This window comes from Passer montanus, unplaced genomic scaffold, assembly GCF_014805655.1.
Source record: "Passer montanus isolate IOZ18808 unplaced genomic scaffold, ASM1480565v1 scaffold14, whole genome shotgun sequence".
Classification (NCBI taxonomy): domain Eukaryota; kingdom Metazoa; phylum Chordata; class Aves; order Passeriformes; family Passeridae; genus Passer; species Passer montanus.
Genome location: NW_024360941.1, coordinates 5,512,446 through 5,534,772, shown reverse-complemented (window position 1 = coordinate 5,534,772; position 22,327 = coordinate 5,512,446). Strand labels below are relative to the sequence as shown.

At 38.8% G+C, this 22,327-nt stretch overlaps 2 protein-coding genes across 4 annotated transcripts in view; both read right to left on the bottom strand.

Moving 5' to 3' along the window:
• Positions 1-420: 420 nt before the first annotated feature.
• MSMO1 (methylsterol monooxygenase 1) lies at positions 421-7,224 on the bottom strand. Its single transcript, XM_039700228.1, has 5 exons — positions 6,915-7,224; positions 5,807-5,955; positions 4,808-4,934; positions 2,944-3,098; positions 421-1,365 (listed from the first exon to the last, which is right to left on the bottom strand). The coding sequence occupies exons 1-5, from the start codon at positions 7,167-7,169 to the stop codon at positions 1,158-1,160; spliced, it is 894 nt and encodes a 297-aa protein (XP_039556162.1). The 5' UTR covers positions 7,170-7,224; the 3' UTR covers positions 421-1,157.
• Positions 7,225-9,670: 2,446 nt separating this feature from the next.
• KLHL2 (kelch like family member 2) overlaps positions 9,671-22,327 on the bottom strand; it is a 51,041-nt gene continuing 38,384 nt past the window's right edge. For 2 of the 3 annotated variants that reach the window (XM_039700039.1, XM_039700038.1), the window contains 9 exons: positions 20,987-21,103; positions 19,835-19,984; positions 18,803-18,920; positions 17,969-18,166; positions 17,159-17,260; positions 16,117-16,245; positions 11,701-11,841; positions 11,399-11,542; positions 9,671-10,786 (listed from right to left, as the gene is read on the bottom strand). In XM_039700039.1, the coding sequence (XP_039555973.1) occupies positions 10,758-10,786; positions 11,399-11,542; positions 11,701-11,841; positions 16,117-16,245; positions 17,159-17,260; positions 17,969-18,166; positions 18,803-18,920; positions 19,835-19,984; positions 20,987-21,103 (1,128 nt within the window). In that variant the 3' untranslated portion in view covers positions 9,671-10,757. Of the gene's footprint in view, positions 10,787-11,398; positions 11,543-11,700; positions 11,842-14,186; positions 15,214-16,116; positions 16,246-17,158; positions 17,261-17,968; positions 18,167-18,802; positions 18,921-19,834; positions 19,985-20,986; positions 21,104-22,327 lie in introns of those variants that run through there. The other variant, XM_039700040.1, reaches the window with a different exon arrangement.

The following is a 22,327-nucleotide window of genomic DNA, read 5'->3' as shown; positions in this document are numbered from 1 at the left end:
AAGGGTTTAAGCCCTTCTGAAATACTTCACTGTTATTTCCTGTGCAACAGACAAACACTTATAGTAGATTCCAAAATATTATACTACTGCTTCTGTGACTAGTGCAACTCAAGCAGTAGATTTTGAGCTTCTAGCTTGTGATCAAGCTGCAGCCTGAGAATGCAGTCATCCCAAAAGATGTTGCTACATGGGCAGATATGTATGCAAGTCCTTCAAAACAAAATCCAGCAGAACTTACATGTTCTTTTTTTCCATTTCGCACTGTTGCCTCTGTAAGCAGTTTAACAGATAACACTGCTGCAAACAATCCTAAAATATAATGCTTCTTCATTAAAGAGATGAAGAGTAAGACCCTGTATCCTACATGGTTTTATCACAGCTTTGTGTTTAAAAGCATATGAAAAGTATAGTACACGCATCAAACCAAACCACGTTTATTTCATCAGTCACAAGTGCAAATATAGCAACAAGTCAGATCAGCAAATTACAACACAGAGAAGAATGTAATGTAAATGCTAAGTACACTGACAGACCAACTTCAAGAGAGCAGCAAAAACCAGTGTCTTCAAATAAAAATTTCTATTCTTTTTACCTGTAATCTAAAATAACATAATAAATCTAGATCAGGAATGTCTCTGATAACTCATGTTTAGCCAGGTATTCTGTTATTAGCCGTTCACATTATCCAGTGTGCAAAAGACCTCTCAAAGCTTCCTAGTAACAGACATTTTGGTTTTAAGCAATTTTTACCCAATATTTAAATAATACAGTGCTGATGCTAGTTAATAACTTCTGCTATTTGATATTATAAATTTAAGAATATATATTTAAAAAAACTAAGACCAACTTCGGTGTACATACATAATTCTACCCGGATCCAAAAATGGGCAACATTATAGATAGACCTGTTTTTTTTCTTGTCAGAAAAAAAAAGATAGACACAAATCGTCTCTGTTTTTTCCATCATCTTTAAATTTGTAGTTAAAATATATGCAGTACTTATGTATAAAATAGAAAACATTCCCATTAGAAAGATACTGCAGTTCAATTAGCTGTTTTTCCCTACCTCTCAGTAGCCAGGGAACAAGATTTATGCTAAACACCCAATCACTATTTTGCTTTACAGAAAAGCAAAGGTTGACTTTTACACTGGAAATTTAGTTAGCCTTCTTATTCGTTATGCATTGTTTCTTCTTCTCTTTTTCTTGATAGGCAATGAATTGAGAGTCTGTACCAAAGAGTCTGTCCCACCATGTGAAGGTCGAGGCGTAGTTGCCAATAAAGTTCATGTGATGGAAATCATGGAAACGGGCCCCAGCATAGAAAGGCACCAAATGAAGAGGGTTCAGTGGGACATCGTAGCCACTGCAGGGCAGGGAAAAAAAAAAGCAGCTAGGGTAAGGATTTTTCTGAGACATAAACTACAAAATATAGACATTAACTTGTCATTTCTAGGAAAGAAGTATATTTTATAGTATTCTAAGGTCCTAAGGTAATCACTATGATACTGGCTTAACATGAAGACAAGTTCCCCACCAATTCTAGCCAAATGACTGTAGATTATCTCACAATGGTTCTAAGGTCCTAAGGTAATCACTATGATACTGGCTTAACATGAAGACAAGTTCCCCCCACTTCTAGCCAAATGACTAGATTATCTCACAATGCCTTTGGCAATTGCTTTTCAGCTCAGTTTACTAGGCAATGCAAAAAACATTTAAGCAGGTAACTTAAAAAATCACAGTGGCTGCCTTCCTGCTGGCTTAGCAGTTTTAACTTAGAGTGACTCTAGGAAGGAGGAACAAGAAGTAACATTAAGTATAAGCTATGGCCATCAGCACAGCAGCTCATCAGAGAGCATATCAAATCACTGCAAGTTCTTCAAATATTTAAAATCCAAAATATACGATTAAAGTAAGATTAAAAGCAGAACAGTGCTCTAGAGGGATTCCAACTCCTTTGCTCGGTAGTACTGGGAAGCCTCTTACCACCACCTAGTGGGGAGAGTGCAAGGCAATTCATTATAAAGCCCCCCACGTGGAGAACAAGCTAAAATGACAATTATAATAGGAAATTTGTATTTTTTATCAATGAGTTTATGGTATGTCACAACATATACTTTAGGAAGTTTACAAGCAAAACATGACTAAACCTGGAATGCTTTATACCATGAATTTACCGGTGGCTTATGTTCCATTGAAACACCCGATACTCAATTTGCAATAAGACCCTATGTGCTTCATAATATATTTACAAATACAAGGTCAAATGTTAATAATATCATTTCCAAAAAAAACTATTAGTGTCCCCTGCCTCTTGAACACAGCAAAGAAAATCTCATTCATGTGCAGATAAACTACACTAAGCCCACTGGGATTTGCCCTAAGATTTTGGAGCCAATTTGTCAGTTCTACTACAGCAACATGAAGTCTTGTCCTTTTTATTGACAATAAATAAACAAACAAATAAACAAAAGAAATGTATGCATTTGTTTTAAACACATTTGTATGCATGTGTTTTCAGTGGTCACAGAACACAAAGTTTCTCTTGAGCAAGAAAACAGTCTGACAAAATATTAAACAGAAAGAACTCTTGGCTGGAATATCACCTTTTGTAATCGATTTTTGGTGTTCCAGTCTGCCTAAGATCACTTGCACACCAAATAGCAATAACCAGACATCACAATCAGGTGTCTAGCTTCTCTAACCCTCCTTGAGATGCTCTAGCTGATAGTCCACACTCCCTTTAATCAGCAAGACCTGCTGCTAACACTACCTCAAAACAAAGAAGAGTGCTAACTCTTAAGGTTGTCTCATTCTTTGTAAGACACAGAAACACTTTAGTGCAAAATAAAAAGTACATCTCAGTGACAGAGACAGGTGAGTTTGATGTAGGGACAAGAGAAAAAAACAATTATTAAGAAGCAGCGAGCATCTCTCTCACCTGTGTACATCAATGGTTTCCATCAAGCGACAGATCACCCATGCCCACAGAAGAACCACATGGTTACAGAAAACAACAATTCCAATAAAAAAGCCAGCTCCAAGGATAAGCGTTTCCAGAGGATGTGCATATTCTGCTTGCATTCCAAATGGAGACTAGAAAGAAATAACAGACAGGGAACAGTCACCATTTTCAGTTTTATGTACTCCCAAATCAGAAGCACCATTTTGCAATACTCTCCCTTTCCCATTACCCCACAAGACTACAATGGGACAAATGGAACAATGCTGTGGGCAAAGGGAATGGTGTGATTGAGCAAGGGCCATAACACATATATTTAGCTCCTCTTTGGAAAAACAGTATTCCAAGGTAATAAGGATTATCACTCTATTAGTGATTCCAAACACTTCACTACTAGTTGAAAAATTGAAAACTTTTGTTTAGGCTTACCATTACCCCAGGTCAAAGCGTTATTTCAGGAATATTAAAAGTGTTTGGCAAGCTCCTATCAGCTTTGCTATACATCCAGTCTTGGAAGCAGAAGAAAGAAGGAAGCCAAAATATTCTCAGAAGCAGGACTCACTTAAAAATTTATTATCAAAATAAAAATGAAAAACCTCTCATCTTTGAACACTTTTTAAAATAAATTTGTACCCCTCAAATGTGATTTTGAGATTGATATAAAACATATACATATATACACACACCCCAGTCATTCCTACATTTGGTTTAGCAAAAAAAGACATTCTAAAGAGTTTTCAATCACAGAACACAATATACAGAGAACAGCTTAAAAATTTTAACCCAATACAGAAGGTTACAAATAAGATCATCAGAAAAAAAGTAAGTCCATTTTGTCTTAAGGATACTTTAAAAAAATCTCTTTTTACTGTCAGGAAAAGTTTTTAGCGAAACAGCCATTAGGCTACAGATCACTTCTGTGAGAACTGCCAACCACTCTCAAGAATAATGGCCAAAAGCTGCTCCAGCTAGAGACCTGAGGGGCTGCCAAGAGCAAGAGGAAGAGAGCAGCTGCTGCTGCAGATGTCTGTACATATGCATGCAGCAATCCATACCAAGCTCCTCTATTGCTGGCAGCATGCATAAAGCATCCGTGACCCAGCAGCTTGCAGTTTCCTTTTGGCACAGCCTAGGTTACACACAGCAGCACAGAAACTCACAGCACTGACTCCTGGGCTCCACAGGCAGTGCCTCCTGAACACAGCAGTACATTTACCAAGTGCAAGCACTGCTGGATCCTACCTGGCTCCAGCCAAGCGTGGTTCATTGCCTGGTGCTCAATGCCAGCTCCAACACCACTAAATACAGAACCACCCAAAATGCATGCTCTTGATAGATTTGTGTATTTGAATTGCACAATAGGCCATACTGATTCCAGAGGCCCTCATCCAGAGCTGTAATCCCTTCCTTGGATCAAGTACATGATGCACACACCGGGGTTGTGCAAGAGCTGCCTGTCTGATCATGTTCTGGGGATTTACAGGATCTGGGTAACAGCCTGTGTGGTGGGGAACTGATGAACAACCAAATCCAGACATCCCTTCCCCTAGCAATGAGACCTACATGTGCATTTTTGAAAGTCCACTTCACTTTGCTCATAAATATGATCAAACTTTAGCAAGAGCGTGATCTCTCATTTCACTGAAATGAAATCAAATTACAGGAGGTGTTTTCAGAAACAAAATGGATGACAGCTCTTGACAAAGTGCCTAAGAAAAGGCATCTAACCACGCTGTCAAAGGAATGCAAAATTCTTAGGTCTTTCAAATAAGATGTTTAAGTAAGTTCTATGAAACATATACTAAAAGCTATTATTAAAGAAAAAAAATCAAGTAATACATACAACAAACTCATGGTGAACCTTATGGATATACTTGTATATTCTCTTGTGATGCAGCAATCTATGCAGAAAATAGTGCCAGGCATCCTCAATCACTGCACATCCAAAACACTGGGCAACCAGAATATACCTTTAAAAAGCAGAAGATCTATTAGTTATAGAAAATACTAGCAGACATCTCTTCCTGAAATAATGTTCAGAAATGCTTATACCTATTACTGACTGAATAGCAGTGCACTATTTTTTTAACATAAAAAAATACTGATTACCAGGTAAAAAGCTGTGGTGCTTATCAGCTCATCTGTTGATATGCTGAAGTGAGTTAGCACAGGTTAACTCACAGTCAGTGTAACAAGCTGTCATGTCAATATTACAAATGCAGTCTACAGAGAACAACCACAGATTGTGTGAGACCTTGATAAAAAACCAAGAGCAGCATCAGCCATCTACACCAGAGAGCAAACAGCTCTCCAAGAAAGATGACCTTCTGAGATGAAAAAAACTACTGCTGCTGGGGGGAGTGGGGGAGAAGGGGGCACCTTAGAGCTAATCCAGCTTTGTTCAAAAGCCCATCAGCTCAGTGCAAGAAAAGAACACTGTGAAGGTGGTACATTCTCCTTTGAGGAACACTCTACTGCTATGAAATAAAACAAGGAGGAAGGTAGAGATACTTAGGAGGAATTAAAAAATTTACATAAATAAAACCCCCAGAAAGTCTAACATTTAACCCACCCAGCCAGGAATCTTGCTTTGCTTCCATAATCTCCCTCCTAATCCCCCTTCTCTCCCAGAGATTAGAACAGTTTGGGGCCATTTTAAAAAGTTCAGAAAATTCTAATTAGCTCTTACACCAGCTAAGCAGCAAATGAAGGATGATTAACAAACACAGTTTACATTGCCAAAAAAAATTATTTCCTATTAGAGTTGACAACACTAATTGTTAAATATTCTGCCTCCAGCTGTATGTAACTCAGCATCACCATATCAGAAAAATCTACATACCATCTTGGCATCTCTTCCCACCCATATGGGATGCTAAAATACTCCGTGAAGTAATAGGTACCACAGATCAGGGGAAGCTGAATGAAGAAGTGATTGAAGAGGAGGGTTTTGAAACACTTCCACTGTTTTTCCCATGTTTCTGGTTTATCCTAAAATGAAGCAAAAAGAATTCATTGTGTTATATGTTTCTGTTGTATACAAGTGAAGTGCTCCAAAAATTCATTTGGAGTCAGTTTAATTTCACCCTGGAAGACAAATGCCTTCCAGTAATACAGATTAACTCAAGCAACACAAATAACATGGGATTGGATTCAGTTTTATCAAAATCTCATTTTTCTAGGCTAGTGTTTTAAGATAAGCTGTCTTGTCAGACACCTCCAAACTATTTTTGTTTTTTCAGTGTTTATAGTTAGCAGGAACATTTCATACTCAACAGTTTAACACAATCCAAGTTTTCTTTACTTCTTCACACCACAGAATGCATTTCCATTGCTAAAATAATAAAGAGAGGCTGAAGAGACGAGCTCTTGAAGAAATAATTGTCTTGAAACCATTCAGTTTTTGCAGGGAGACATTCTATCAATTACTGCAGTAACTTCAGAAGCTGGTGTTATTAACTTCTAATTCAAATTACAATGAACTAGGGGAAACCAATGTGCCTGGATGTGCCTTTGCCCCCAGTTAGGAGTGTGCAATCCATCCCAGGCTTTCTTCATTGTCAAAAATTTTCAAAATCTTTTCAAGAGGATGTGCATAGAAGTACTTTGAAGAAGATCACTGCTATTAAAAAAAGCACACCATGTAATTATTTCATACTACTAAGACACACCTCTAGCACCAGATGCCAGTATTCTATTCACCTTTCCTTGCTGATATAAGCAACCATGTATGTAAAACTACTAACAATAAGACTGACATGCCCTTTCCTCTCTATAACACCATGGGGGAAAGCATAACTCTTCTTCAGGAGAAAAAAAATTCCTTTTCTTCCCTAATATCCATTTCTCTTTCTCTCCTCATACACAGAGTAAATTTACTAATAAAAGTAATTACTACTAAATTTACTAATAAAAGACAAGTCAGTGTATACTTCATAACTTTCTCTTACCTGTTGAATTTTATACTTTTGCATGTACGGTATAAACTGAAAGATAAATCCTGGTACACAGAGCAAAAAGTATGAAACTTCATGAACTATAAGTGATCCCCAAGTTGCAATCTGGAACTTTGTGTAGTTATCCAGCATGTAATTCCAGGCATTTTTAAATGGTTGCTGCAGGGGATTGTCGGGTAAGAAGGAGTCTATATATTCCACTGCCAGATAAGCAGAGTTCAAGATATTAACGCTGTCATTCATGGCCATGGTTCAATCATAAAACATCACAATTACAGTTCCTCTTTAGTTGTCTGTAAGTAACCTGCAAATTTTGAGAAAAAGTCAATAAACAGAAGTTAATCTTCAGAGAAAAAAACATCAAATGATAGAGTCGTTACCTAGTTTGAAATTTAAAGCTGAGAAAGGACAGGAAGGCAGATTCTCTTCATACAGAATAGCCTAAAAGAACAAAGCTTTAGATTGGTTTGAGAGGCAAACCAATTTGAGAGGCAATCAGCTCCTAGGTTTTGAGATTATGTCAAGGGAGCAAAAGGATAAAGAAGAATAAATTACTAGCCAAATTTCTTTCAAGGCTTTTGCAGGATAATTGTATTCTGTATTAAAAGAGCAATGGAAAGGTTAAAAAATATTTAAGAGATTAATTAACTGTGATCTCTTGATTATCCAGTCCCATTTTTCTCATGGCTGTGAACCAAAATCCCTGCAAATTACATCAACACTGCAGCTACTTGAGACAATCCACCTTTCCCTCAGTAATGGACTTTTCCTCACAGCTCCCAAAACCACAGAGGCTGCATTTCTGCAGGTGCTCTGAACTCATGCCATTTCCACAGACTAGGCTCCTTGCTAGTTTGGCCAGGAAGGGACTTTTAAACATCATTTAACAGTCCAACTCTCTTGGGATGGGCAGGGACATTTTTCAGGACATCAAGTGGCTCAAAGCACCATCCCACCCGGCCTTCAAACACTTCCAGGAACAGGGCACACAGAACTTTTCTGCTCATCCTGTTCCAGTGCCTCAGCACTCTCACTGTAAAAAGCATCATTCTTATGCCAAATCTAAACCTATCCATTTTTAGTTTAAGAACACTGCCCTGTGCTTTGTCACTACAAGCCTTTGCAGAAAGCCCCCTCTATGTACCACAGTATGGTGTCCCTTAGACCCTCTCTTCTCCAGCCTGCACAACCCAGCTCTTCCAGCCTCTCCCCACTGGTGATGTGTCCTCTGGCCACCTCCAGTGCCCTCCTCTGGACCCATTTAACAGGTCCGTCTTCCACTCTCACACAGGCTTGCAACCCACAGGCCAGAGGACACGGGTCCATCCTCAGCTGGCACACTTAAGTCTAAATCCGACACAAATCACGTAACCACAGGGTGGAAAAGAGCTCTGAGACCCTGTGACCATGACCCACCCATAATCCATAACCCATGACCCACCGCCACCCCACCAACCAGACCAGGGCACCAAGGGCCACATCCTTAAAGCCCTCCGGGGAGCGTGACTCCATCACCTGCCCGGGCAGCCCATTCCAACGCGTAATTAACTCTCACATATTGAGCAGCACACCAAACCAGTATCCAGAACACCAGTTATCGTTTTTCTCCCTTAGCAACAGCACGGCGATGCTGCCACTTCGTACCGGCAGCAGAAGCACCGCAGCAGACGCCAAGGCACCGCACAGCCCCAGCTCCCGGGCGCGCGGAAGCGCAAGGCAACGAAACCATCGACACCACCCGCGAACGCGGCCGGGCTGCACCGGGGCCCCGCCAGGCGGCGGACACATACCGGCACACGCCACCCACGGGCGGGGAACGCCGAGGAGAGAACCGCTCCCTCGGGGAGCGCGCAGCCCGGCACCCGCAGCCCCGCAGCCCGGCACCCGCACGCCGGGCCGCCCTCGCCCCTCACCTGGCGGCAGCGGCAGCAGCAGCAGCAGCAGCAGCAGTGACGGTGGTGCCCGGCGCTGCCCCATTGGCCGGCGGGCGGCAGCGGCGCAGGGTCAGGCGGGCGGGGGGCGGCGCCGCGGCGGAGGTTCCCGCGCGGCCATTGGCTGGAGGGGTGGAGTGAGGATAGTGAGACCCCGGCCCGCGGCCAATGGGGAGGGAGGACAGCGGGTGACGCGCACGACGCCATGGGGCGGGGCCCGCCCGGGCGCGGCAGCGGCTCCGGGAGCGGCTCCGTGCCGGGGCCGGGATGGGGATCGGGATCGGGATCGCCGCCTCCCGCCGCTGCTCGCCCGCGGCTGCGGGGGGACGCGGTGTCAGCCCTGCGGGTGCCTGCGCCCGCTCCCTGCTCCCGCGTTAATGAAAAGATGGAAGTGCGCAGGCGGCGCTGTCGCCATGGCAGCCGCGGTGCCCAGCCGCATTCCCGGGCTGGTGCCATGCGGGTGAAAGGGTGCAATTCAGGTAGAAGGTTCCCGTTCACAGCCCTGCCTCGCCCCACATGGAATCGGGCGCCTACGTGGCTCCAGCCCTGTCACGGTGTCACAGCGCGGCCGCTTTCGCGGGAAGCCAGTGGTGGCCACTCCTGCACTGACGGACACCGCAGCTTTCCGAACCTGACCTGCCGCAAGCAGTGATGGTCACTGACAGGCTCCTATTCCTCAGTAATTCTCCTTCGTTGGCATGCAGCCCTTTAGAACACCAGCGTCCCCCCGCTCCTTCCCCCAGCCCCCCGCCCCCCGTTTATTTCACTGATCGTTTGGTTTGAGACTTGTATTGAGAAACACAAGTTTTAAGCGACCTGTTGGCATTAGGAAACAATGTACAAACTTTTATTTGAAGAAAATGTCTCAAATATGACAGTAACTTTGGTCATGTTAAAAGGAGGCCATCCAAGAACAAATAAAAATGTGCTGCTTTATAAGCATGGCCATATACAGTGTATTCAGATATTGGCTAATAGAAGCTGAGATTACACGCATAAATAGGCCTTTGTACCATGCAAGTTCAACGCAATTGCATACATTCACTATAAATTTTCTGTTATTTTCATGCCAAATCACCTTTTGGATAAAAAGGTAAAAAAGAATTAACATCTAAACGTGACCAAAATTGAACAGGAAAAAAAAAACCCCTGTAAGTACAGACAACATTTTTATTAAAAAGATACTGAAATTACACCTGCTCAAGAAGTGTTAAACCGTCTCTGATCTCCTTCAGCGGGAATTAGTGTTAAGCATTGTTACATATCAAAAAATACATCTCTGTTTTACAACATAGTACTGACATATTCAAAGTACTGTGCCAAATTATAAATAGTAAAATCAGGTTTTGAAGAGTTTCAGTAGAGCAACTTATGCTCACACAAACATATGCACGTAGTATAGTTATGTAACAAAAGTTTTATAAAAGGAAACAAATGTACCCCATGCCAGTTTGAATTACTGAGGTGGGATTCAGTACCTACAATGAAGACTGACAGTTCATTTCCTTAAATATATTTATTAGTCTCTGGAAAAAATAAGACAAAAATTTACTTTCACCAGAATACACACCATTCTTCACTCACAATCCGTTTCTCAGTCATGACTGACAGAAGCCGGTCCTTATGAAAGTGTTGGGTTTTCTCTGAAGACCTTGCAATTAAAAAAATGGTCCACCAGACTTCAAAAGTTCAATCAGCTTCTGCTCAACTGCAGAATAATCCTACAAATTGCTTCTACCTAGAGGAATCTTCATCATCTGTCATCTGCAATTGTAGACAGTCACATCTTCCACTGTGACTCAAGGTGCAGCAACAAGTAGAGAAGTGCTTAGATACTCAGTCACTTCAAATACACTTGTTGAAGACTGCTTCTAGTGCATAATCAAGTTGAAAATCCCTTTACTGATCATAATGGTTTGTCAATAACTGTAACACCTAGAGGGAGGGGAAGAAAAAGGGAAAAATCTTTAGGCAGTATTGTTTATTTAAAAAAATTAATATGATACATTTCAAAGAACATTTAACTGTACACCAGCAACAATGTACATATTTTTCCCTAATTTCTCTTTGACACAAAGCTGTCTGAATCAGTGCCAAGATCTGAAAGTTTCTGTGACTAATCAAGTTAAATTTTGCTATCAGTGAAATATATCCTTAACATTAATTTAAATAACTCATTTGAAAAACTGCAGTTATTGAAGGAAAATATTCCTGAAACAGCTCATTTTCTAAATATCAAATCCCAAATAACTTTGGAATTGGAGCCCTTAGATTGAGACACATATTTCTTGTTAAAACAACTGGTCATACCAGAATCATCTTTCTGACTCACCACTTGTGTGCTAAATCCTTCTTGAGTACACTTTAATCCTTTTTTTTTTTTCCTTGTAGTGAGTAATTTGATTTGAAGTCATCATTCAAAATGTACCATCAATTTCTTCCTACCCATTTTATTATCTTAGATTTTAGCTTAGACAAAACTCTGTTTGGATGCTTTGTCAAATGTTATACTTTGAAAAGTGTGTTAAAAATATTTTTATGCCTTACCTGCATAGCTCCTTCCTGTACTCATACAAGATGACACAACTGTCCATTTATCAGTTGTTGGATTATAATACTCCACTGTTGATAAATTACAGGAACCATCATCTCCTCCAACCACATACAAGAGACCATTTACAGCACAAACACCTGAAAAAGGGCAGAAAACCACAATGAAAATTAGTAATTGACTTCCACATCCCCCCAAAATCGTGTTTGTTTTTGTTTTTTTATGAAAGCAGCAGAAGCCCAGGTACATGCCATTTGACAACTGACATTGGTACAATTTTAGTCATTGTTGCACATACCTGCATTCCTTCTGCACATGTTCATGTCTGCAACCTGCTTCCAGGTACTGGCAATGGGGTCAAACACTTCCACACTTTTTCTTACCAAAGGACCATCATGACCACCTACTGCATACAATAAATTGTTTAACACACCAACACCTGCAAACATATGAAAATATGCAGAATTAACCAGAGAATTATTTGAACGATACGAAGGAGAAACAACAAATATGTCAGCTAACATAAATCCTTCATTAAGTCAATGTTGGAAACGATTTCAGAAAACATTTGGCTCAGGATGCATTAAAGCAGAGAGACGGTAACTACAGCAAGACACTGATAAAATGCCTTGCTTGCCCATCTACCATATTGCAGCATACAAAGACCAGAGCTGTTCTGCAACAGAAGATTTAGAAAATTTTGGACGAAAAATGACGTGCAGGAAAATGAGGCTTGTTGAAATTTAGGACTAATTAGAAGTGACAGTAAATGAGACAATGTGCTCAGCCAGCATAACAGAAATCTGACAAGATGACAAAGTGTAAGTGAACTTTTAGAAAGTAAAAGCTGCGCAGTACAGAGGATAAAAGCTGAATGGATAGACATTATACAATAGGGATGTTTCCACTGAAGTGTTGGAATACCTTGTAAACAGATGGAACAGAACTAAACAGTTAGCAGTGAGTACCTTCTCTGGGGTTTGAAGAACACCAAGCGTCTTTGAACCAAGCTTCAGTTATCAAAATATCCAAAAGGATATTAAAGGGTGTCCCTTTAATCCTAAGGTCTCCTTTACTTTACAACAAAAGTTTATCAATCTGTGAGCTTGGAATGAAGGCGTGAGTAAAGCTAGATCTATCTACTTGCTATTCGGGCTGCACATATTGAAAAGATGGAAATGGGGGAAGCAGCAAGAAAGGCCTGTTTATTTATTACTCCCTTTATAACGCATTAGAACCAAAACATAATAAATTTCAGAAACATAGGAGGTTTTTTTGCATTAAAACTTCTGAGTGATGGACCATAAAGACAACTAAAAAAGCACTTCTATGAAAGTATACTGGGAAATCTAATAAATGCCACATTTAAGACTATGAAACTCAAAGCAGAGATACAGATTTGCAAATATAGCTCATAAAGTATTCCATGGAACCACTTAAAATCTTTTTAAAGGGAAACAACAAATATGAATGCAAAAAATCAGGTAAGTCCCTCAAAGAAAAAAAAAAAAAACTGGAGGTAGGAAAAAAAAGGAGGAAAAAAAGGGAAAAAAAGAAGAGAACCCCAAGACCTTAATAATGAGGTGAAATATCTCTAAAAACATATCACTAATCTTGTAATTAAGAGCCATTTCTATATGTGAAGACAAACAACTCCTGCTGAAATGACTAAATTTTCTTATTAAAGAGACTGATTTTAATAATTAAAGACAGGAGAAAGGAAATACGGAAGCTAATTGGTACTGTAAATCTGAAAAATAGCTTCTTGATAGGACACTTATAAATCATGCTATTTAGTGCTTTATCAGTGATACTCACTACTAGCATTTCCCCATATCCTTCCCAGTTAATTTAATTCCTCTTTTATTGCTATTATTTCTAGCTATCATGCCACAGTATAGTATGACAACTTTTCCTTCTCCCACTCTGACCACACTCTATTATACAGGGTAGTAAAACATTCATCTTTTGCAGAATTAAACATTACAGAGCTAGGAGGAGGGCTAATATTTTCAGTTTAAATATGAGATGTGACATAAATCCCCCCCCATGCCTTCAATAGAGTTACTGGCCTTCCTATTCAGTGCGTAGAGCTTTCCCTCTGCCCCATTGCCACTTTTTTCTTTCATAGCTCCTTATTTTTAATAATGTCCTCCGTTCCTCCATGGTGCTTCATTTTCCCTTAATCCCACACCCAGTTTCCAGGTCCTACCTTATTTCTTGCTCCTTCCGTCTGTATCCTCTTGTTGGCGTCTTCTGAGTTCTCCTTTCTTTGTTATTTTTCTTTCCTGCCCATTTTTCAGGACCCTGTCTTATATCTCTCAGCCCTCCCAAATGGCCTATATCTGGATCTGAAGTTCCTCCTCCCAATATGTTGCTGGAAACAGATCTGTCCCCGTATTGATCAACTGAGAAGCAGTGGGTACTAAAGAAGAGTAACTGAGGGTTAACCTCTGAAAAGTTGCTTTTGAGTGAAGCTGAAGCAGTAGGAACAGAAGAGATGAGCTTAAGTTCTTTGAGATGACCAGACATCCAAAAGTTGAATACAGGAACAAAATTTTCTTTAGTTAGCCCCCACAACACCACCAGGACTGATTGCCAGTTGAAACAGTTCTGGTGGGTTTGGCTATTTGGCCTCTACAGCCAAGCTCAATCAACAGTCACGATTTTCACATTAGCATCCTCTGCCATGCAAAAATATAATTTTTCACGTATTTAACAGAGTGGCACAGAAGAATGTTCATTATTTTACTCAATTATATGAAACTGGAATAACTGTCTACATTTAGTTTTCCTCTCCATTTTTTTTATCAGTGGACCAGGTTCAAGGCAGAAGAGAGTTGAATAAGCAAACACAGGGACAAGGCAAGAGAGGAGAGGGGCAGGAAGATCCCAGTAGTTAGTATATTTAAGGAACTAAATTTCAGAGTTGTAGAAGAAATTCAACATTAAAAAAAATCTGAAAACATCTACTATATAAATAGGCTACATGCATAACAACAGTTTGCAAAAACAGAGTATCAAAAAATAAACCCCAAATGCTGAAACAAAATGTGTGTGCAGGCAGACTGCAAAATGAAAGTTTGTCACAACCCACCAACACTATTTGTCTTTAAAATTATTCCTGTAACTTGCCCATTTTATATAAATAATTTCCTCCAAACTTGCCAATATTAGACAGGAATATTTTCCAGTACCCTTACTGCAACTCTGTCCAGTTTTTAATCCAGAATTTAATTCCAAGCACAGACTGAGTTACTAGAAGTTTCACAAGGCAACTGTGTTTTCTTGAGGTTTAGTATATAATATTTCCTTCATTAATATAAAAGTTTTAGTATAGAAATACAATTGAAATGTGACTTCTAGTAATAAGAGTTATCAGCTTGCTGATCTTGTAAGGATACGATGGAAGTATCACAGACTATCAATTTTAGTAATGAATTTAGTACTTTGATTTCTTTTGAAATTATTTGAACTTAATTTATTACATGGGTAAAAACTGTTCAGAGTTAACAAAGAATAATGGAAGGTAAGATGAGAAGTTAGGGTAATTATTAATCATATACTGAGCATACTAGAAGTCCATTCAGATTTATTTGTAGCAATATCTCTTCCCATTATGAAGCGCATTATTGCAATCACCAGTAGATACTTGAAGGGTGTTGCTAAAAACCACCATTAAGTACTTGGCAAAAAAAGTGACTTAACTACTGAAAAATAAATGTAGAAAATAATATCATGGAATTTGACTTGAAAAAGTCCATGGGAACGCATCTAGAGAAATAAAACAACTTCTGCGAGTTGAAAAAACCTGAAATACCAAAAGACAAATAGAGGACAGTGAACAGTAAATGAGATTCAAGTCCATAATATTAATAGATAATGAAAATGCTAAAGTCAATTTGGAGCTGTGGAAGCATCATTTCATTAAACAAAAGTGGAATACCATAGGCACTTTTAAAGATGTCTTTAAAGAGAAATATACACACTCAGAATTGCAAGAAGTAAAAAAGAAATCCACAAGAAAAAAAAAAAAGGGATTTTTAAGATTATATAGAAATAAATTGATATACCTTGGCTAAATGATAAGGAAGGATAACATGTAGTAGGCTGTACATGTACAGAGGATGCAAACACCAGGTGATGAAAAGAATTACTGAAGGTGAAATAAAGGGTACATAAGTGGAAGTAATAGGATGAAACCAGTTATACAAACTTAGGAATGAACAAGGACAAAATTTCCTGCAGTGAATCAGAATGCAGAACAAGTCCTCCAAAGAGGTGGAAACCTAGTCACAATTCACACGTAAAGTCAACCTGAAAATGCTGTTAGAATAATCAGCCCTAACTGGCAAAGAGATCCCTGTAGAAAAGACATTTTTTCATGCTTGCTGTATAGATTTTGATACTTAAGAATAGAGGTGATAGTGATTATTACAATCCATGAGTATTAGTCAGTATGTTAAAAACCATTAGAAGTTGTGGGAAAAGGAGGAATATGAAAGTATGAAAAAACAACAAGGGATATTTACTCTTAACAGACTGAATCTTACTCAGTGGAACAGTTTTGTTTTTATAACCTGCTGTGTATCAGCCATCTAGGACTAGCACATTCCATTAGATTCAGACTTTAGCTTACCTTTCATGTTTTTAGATACATTTTAAACCCACAAATTCTCATCTTTGCACGGACAGCTGATCCTTGTCCACTCACCTGCTCCGCTCCGCCTGGTGCTCATTTCTGCGACATAGCTCCACTCGTTGGAATTGGCATCGTAGCATTCTACTGAACTAAGGCACTGCCGTGACGCTCCGTCATAGCCACCAACAGCATACAGCTTCCCTGGGGGAACCAAAGGAGCCTGCCAGCTGCTAAAGTGCATGCAGGGACTGCCACACCAGCAAAGAGGAAAGCATTGCTCTCCAATTAGCTACTAATCAGCACCAGTCAATCACTTACTGAGATTCTATACTGTAAACAGTTTAGGCTACCACAATCTTGTCATTTTGAGAATGTAAAAGGCACACAGTACCTATCAACAACAATGCAAGTCAAAAGATTTTAAATTGCCTAGCCAAAATACAAAGGTAAGGTTTTTAATTAGGCATTGCTCAAAAGCAAGCTATTTCAAGTATGTTTGATACTGGAAGCTCACAAATAGGCTTCCTAGGAATATCAGAAATTTAGTTGAAAATCACTCATTCATTCTGCATTTTCAGATTAGAAACAGCAGTGGTTCCTATGCAGTTAAAGCACACACCCACCCCTAAAACTGTTTTAAGATCCAAGAGCCAGGCCAGGTCTCCATTGTGCAAGTGACATCCAGGCTATTCACCACCAAGCTGACTGAAAAGTCAGCATTTTCCTGGCACTGCCCTTGGGATTGTCCCCAGCGTGCAGCCAGCAAGGTCAGCCACAGATAACAGAACTGACAATAAAGCAGTGCTGCATCACTAAAGACCAAATGATAAGGTCATCACGTCAGCTCTCTGACTTTGCTGACATACGTAACCTAGAGCTTAGCAAGGTTTTCTTCAGCTGCCTCAGGCACAGCCGAAGCACTGAAAGAAAATTTAAAACTACTACGCTAAAACTGGTAAAACCCAAGCAGAATGATTACATATTGTTCATATCATTTGAATTACAAGGTTGAGCAAAAACATCAATCTGAAGTATGTTTTCAGAAGTAGGAAAAACCAGTAGGGTAAATGATTGCATTTCCCTCTGTTCTTTTTAATATCATTTGTCAGCTTACCTCCAACAACACCTACACCAACACTGCTTCTTCTTGTGTTCATTGGAGCTACATGAAACCACTCGTTAGTCTTTAAGTTGTAAACTTCGACTGATGACAAACCTATGAAGACAATATAACATTTTCTCTATAAATCTAGGTGCAACATACTGTCTAGCTTTCAGGAGACTCTTCTTATCTGAAAACTCAAATTATTTCATTTTAAGGATTGTTAAATACTGAACAAAAAGCACAACCTTTTGTTCTTTAGGCAGGCAATTACAGTCAACCCAACTTTATGTCTGAAAATGGGCAAATTACTGAAAACTTCTGTGGAGCTTTGAAAACTTCTTCCGTGGATTATTTATTTTCTTTTTAATTAAGACACATGCTTTCTCCTCCATATGCTTCTATAGTAGTTATTCAGGAAAAAGATCACTTCTGCACTAATTGTTTAATGCATCTAAATAGGGAATGAACAGTGTATGTCTAAAGCTTTCTCACAGGTCAGAAAAAGCTGTTTATAATCTTATTTACACTACATGAAAATGCAGAAATCAATTTCCTGTGCAAACAGGACAAACCAGATCAGATAATTTTTCTCTCATATCTTCCACAAGTTAAGGACTCTGACTGTAGAAGGAATACTGGAAGCAAACTTGCCAAAAGTTCACTAGCCTTTAACTCTGAACTATTAGGAGCAAACAGTCCATTGTTCAGGTAGGGGGATGTGACCACTTAAGCACATTCCACACTGTAAGATGCCAGGCTACCCTCAGACTACCCTACAGAGTAGTCAAAGCTGTTCAGAAGTGTCTCAGGCAAACATACCTGTACTCCCATCAAATCCTCCCACAGCATAAAGAAGGCCATTTAATACAGCTGCTCCCAGTGTGCTTCTCCTGTCTTGCATGTTGGCAACACTTGTCCACTGGTCCTTCACTGGATCATAGGAATCTACTGTACGAACTCTCAAAGAGCCATTGAAACCACCAACAGCATAAACCATGCCTCCCATGTACACCATTCCTAGAGCAGGGACAGGGGAGGAAAGATGAGTGTTTCAGCCTCTCTGACAATTAACTGTATTCTGTAACTGTGACTGTCCTGTCCTAAGTATGCAGATACTTGACACAAACTACAGTATTCACTACAATTGTCGTGCTTTTGACAGTCCCCTAGAACCACATTTCATCCAGATTGAGCCCTAGAAGTTTTAACACTTTTTGCTAACAGTGCACATTCCTGAATACTATGCTTGCTGAATTTCTTCTTGCTTAAATCGTTCAGCTGCTTTAAGATCACATGTTCATGTTTGCAATAGTGGATTATCACTTCTTCACATTCTTTGTATCATTTAATGAGATTGGGGTATTTTAATGGCAACATTAATCTTTATTACAATGCATTAATATTTACATTTATTTATCCGTTGTTTCTGTGGGAGGCAATAAAGCAGTTTATCCTACAGACTGCAAACTGAAGCTCAAATTAAGCACATTTGATCAAAGTTGTATTGTTCAAAATTAGCAAGTAATTCAAATAATCACTGAAGTCAAAGTTTAGTCCTTCTTAGATAAATATCTCAAGTACTGTTCCAGAGAACATACAATGCCTAAATTCTGAAGCATTACCAACCTCAACAAAAAAATTAGGCATCCTTACCTGCTCTACATCTTCTGGAAGGCAATTCAGCTACCTGATGCCAGCGTTCTTCTTTAAAATCATAGCATTCAACACTGCGAATTGCCTTTGGAGCCTGACCCCCAACTACCATCATCAACTAACAGGGAGATGATAATAATAAGAAGAACTGTTAGTTATCTGCGCATATGAGAGCACCTGAAAGATCAAAAAAGTGTTTAAAAATAAAGCGAGCTTCTGTACAAGAAATAATTAAAGGATGGCTCTCCTATAGAAATTTGAGTCTTGTGGACCAGGTCAAATTAATTTTTAGTGTTTTCTATAAACAAATGTAATTTGTAGGGTTTTTTGTCTGGAGGAAATACCAAGGGTAGAAAAGCAGGAAGCAATCAGAATCTTGGTAAAGCTCCCATGGAAGAGAGAGACCCTGCTGGATCTTCACATCCTATTGTGATCTCAGGTATGAGAATTCACCATCTGTGATGTGTAATGAAGCTGTGACCATCCATCACGTAACAGCCTTATCTTGTTCTTCTAAGAAAAATGTACTAAATCTGCTTAATTGCATCTCCATTATTACCAAATATTCCATTATTACCATTTTCACAACGAGAAAACTTATTTGCTTCATTGTAAAGAAGAAAGTATCTAATCTTTATTTTTTGCTAAAATGAACAAATGATTAAATTTAAAAAATCTCAACACAGTCTCTTCATTCTTTGTTTTGTTTTGGGGTTTTTTTGAGTTCTGGTTTTGTTTTGTTTTTAACAGGCTTACTTCTCCATAATTGTATAGTTTTCAAAAGAGCTGAAGTACTTTTTTAAAAATGTTTTCTGGGAAGGCAGGTAGTGGTGATTCTCTGTTTAAGTGGGAGGCTAAAACATCTATATCATAAGTAGCATGGAGCGTAAAGGTAATCACTTGCTACATTTTTATGATAAATAATTCTGGTACAATTATTTTACAGGAATACCCCAAGACATAGTCATACTCTCATGAAAGTTTTTAAAGTGCAGTTTGAAATTGTATACATTGGAAAAACAAGGGCCTTACTTTTGGAAGGCTGGCGGGTGTTCTCAGTTTTGTCCGTGTGCTTTTCATCAATGCCCGTTGCTCAGTTGGTAGCAAGTGATACTTCATAGCTTCAATGAGGTAATCTTTACAAGCACTGCTGTTCTTAACCAATATTTCCTCTTCAACTCTCTGTTTATTAATAGAAGTTTAACAAGGTCTGAGCATGTTAAGAAAGTAAAGCAGAAATCACAGTCCAAAGTGTATTAAAATCTATGAGCTATCACACAAATGCAGATTAATCTACTTGTTAAGACTGTAATTTAACCAGTAGGACACAAATTTGTGTTGGAAATGTGCAGTCACTAGAAGAAAAATTAAAATATGCTGATTGTTAATTAGCAAGGGAAGAAACAGTGATTGGGAAGGTAAATCACATTTCTTACAATTGGGCACATTTCTTCATTTTTAAAATACAGACAGTGCAGAATATTTTAAGGCAGAAGAAGCAGAGACTAATTGAAAAAACTCATAAGCCACCCCACAACAATAAAAACCACAACAGAACACAGCAGCAAAAAAACCCCCAAATCCCATGCAAAAAAATCCACACAAATTGGAGATTTGTATCACAAAACCAGAATTTTTGAAATAATCACCTACCAACCTACTTATACATACTTACCAATGTTAATACTGAACTCATATTGTCAATCTTAAATATTTGACCTGACACCAAAATATCTAAATGAGTTTATAAAATTTGAAAAAAAATATTTTATCTAAACCAGGTAAAAGAATGCTTCCTTTGTCATTAATTCCTAATCAGCTTAAACAACAGATGTAATTCTGAAGTTGAAAATTCACTTATGAGAACAAATCCTTTATCAAAAGGTGGCATTACAAATGAAACCTAACCTGATCTGAGTGAATTACATTGTTCAGATTCCTGGTGTGGTATGACATGCAGTCAGCCAAACAGATAAATTACTTACATAAGTCATCCTCTATGTGGCAATCTCTCACCTTGGTGGGTGCATGTGCACATGAGTAGGTGGTAGTGGCTGTTTGTTTACTTTTTCTATCACTAACATACTAATGACACTGTTGTTGAAATTTAAGTTATCTATCTGGCATTAAAATAATGAACAGAAGTATTCACATGCAGAATAATTAATATTCCTTTTTGCTTACCTGAACTAAATACTCCCGGGAAAGCAAAGGCAGCCGAACATGCTCCATCAGACGTGCCATTAACTCCTGCCTCACATCTTTGTCATGGTTTACCCAGGCTATCACTGCTTCAAATACCTTCCAGAGAACAAACAAATCTAGTTCTTGACTTAAAAGTTCATAAGCACGAAAACATTAGTGTGCCTCCAAAAAGAATTTTCCTTAAACTAAAACTCCTAATGTAAGAACAGATGACAGTGGTTACAGCTCCCGTTATTTCCATATTTATCAACTATAAAATTATGAAGGAGCATTATCTGGTCTCTTTTTAGATCTACTTCTCTATTGGTGTTTCAAGGATAGCTGTGCTACATTGACAAAATGCACACAGTGACTTCACTGATACTGAAAACTAGGCAAACAAACAACACAGCAGCAGGAATATTACCGTGCTCATACTTTTCTTCCTTTCTTGGAGAACTGACCTGCCACATCACAGTTCAAATGACTTATCATCACTGAGTCTTAGCAGTGATCCCAAGTGATCCCAAGCCTGGTTTTGCCTCCATTGCACAGCAGGTCATCATTCACTAGAGCATTAAAACCTTAATTATACTCCACAAAAGCAGCATCACATGTATTTAAGTGATAGAACCAGACCTTCAGGGCATTACAGGAACAACAACATAGCTTTGATAGTTGCTGTTTAATCAGATAGTTCTTAGATTCAAAGTTTCAAACATGAAACACTGCCTAACTGTACAAATGAGTATTCAAACATGCTTTTGAACACAATTTGTGTATAACTATAAACTTCTTGGAAAAAAGAAAACCAACATATTTCAAATAGATCATAAGTGAATTTAAAAATCTCAAAATTAATCCATCCACAACCTGAAAAGCATTAGAAGTTTACTGAGACACCCTGGGCTCACTGAAGAGCACAGTGTTTCAAAAATAACTTTAAAAGATTGACATCTAGGCTAAAGGTGAGCCAACATACATTAAACTCTGGTTTGGTAATACCAAGCTGCCATGTCATCTCCTGTGCAACCCACATGTGTTCAGTTAGGTTAAACAGCTCACATATACACACAGAGCTTTAATACCTTTGTGGAACTGCTGATGTTAAAGTTACTAAATGGCATACAATTGCTCTTCAAACTAGGAATTATTTATCCCTTGGTAAATCAAACTCCTGTGGATGTGACTCAGAGCATGTGTTCTGGTTGTTCTGTTTGAAGGTGACAAGGAATTTCTATTTAATGTAGTTTTGGTTTTTGGTTTTGTTTTTTTTTTCAAATAAGGTAATGTGATTTAATATAGTTGTAGGATTTTTAAGAGTTGAGACTAGTTGTCAAC

What these genes read in the sequence shown, in the direction of transcription:
- MSMO1 (XM_039700228.1), bottom strand. Translation starts at nt 7,169, where the DNA reads ATGGCCATGAATGACAGCGTTAATATCTTGAACTCTGCTTATCTGGCA. An exon ending in AAAAGTATAAAATTCAACAG is followed by an intron (nt 5,956 to 6,914) that starts GTAAGAGAAAGT and finishes GCTTCATTTTAG; the next exon opens with GATAAACCAGAAACATGGGA. An exon ending in TGGGAAGAGATGCCAAGATG is followed by an intron (nt 4,935 to 5,806) that starts GTATGTAGATTT and finishes TGCTTTTTAAAG; the next exon opens with GTATATTCTGGTTGCCCAGT.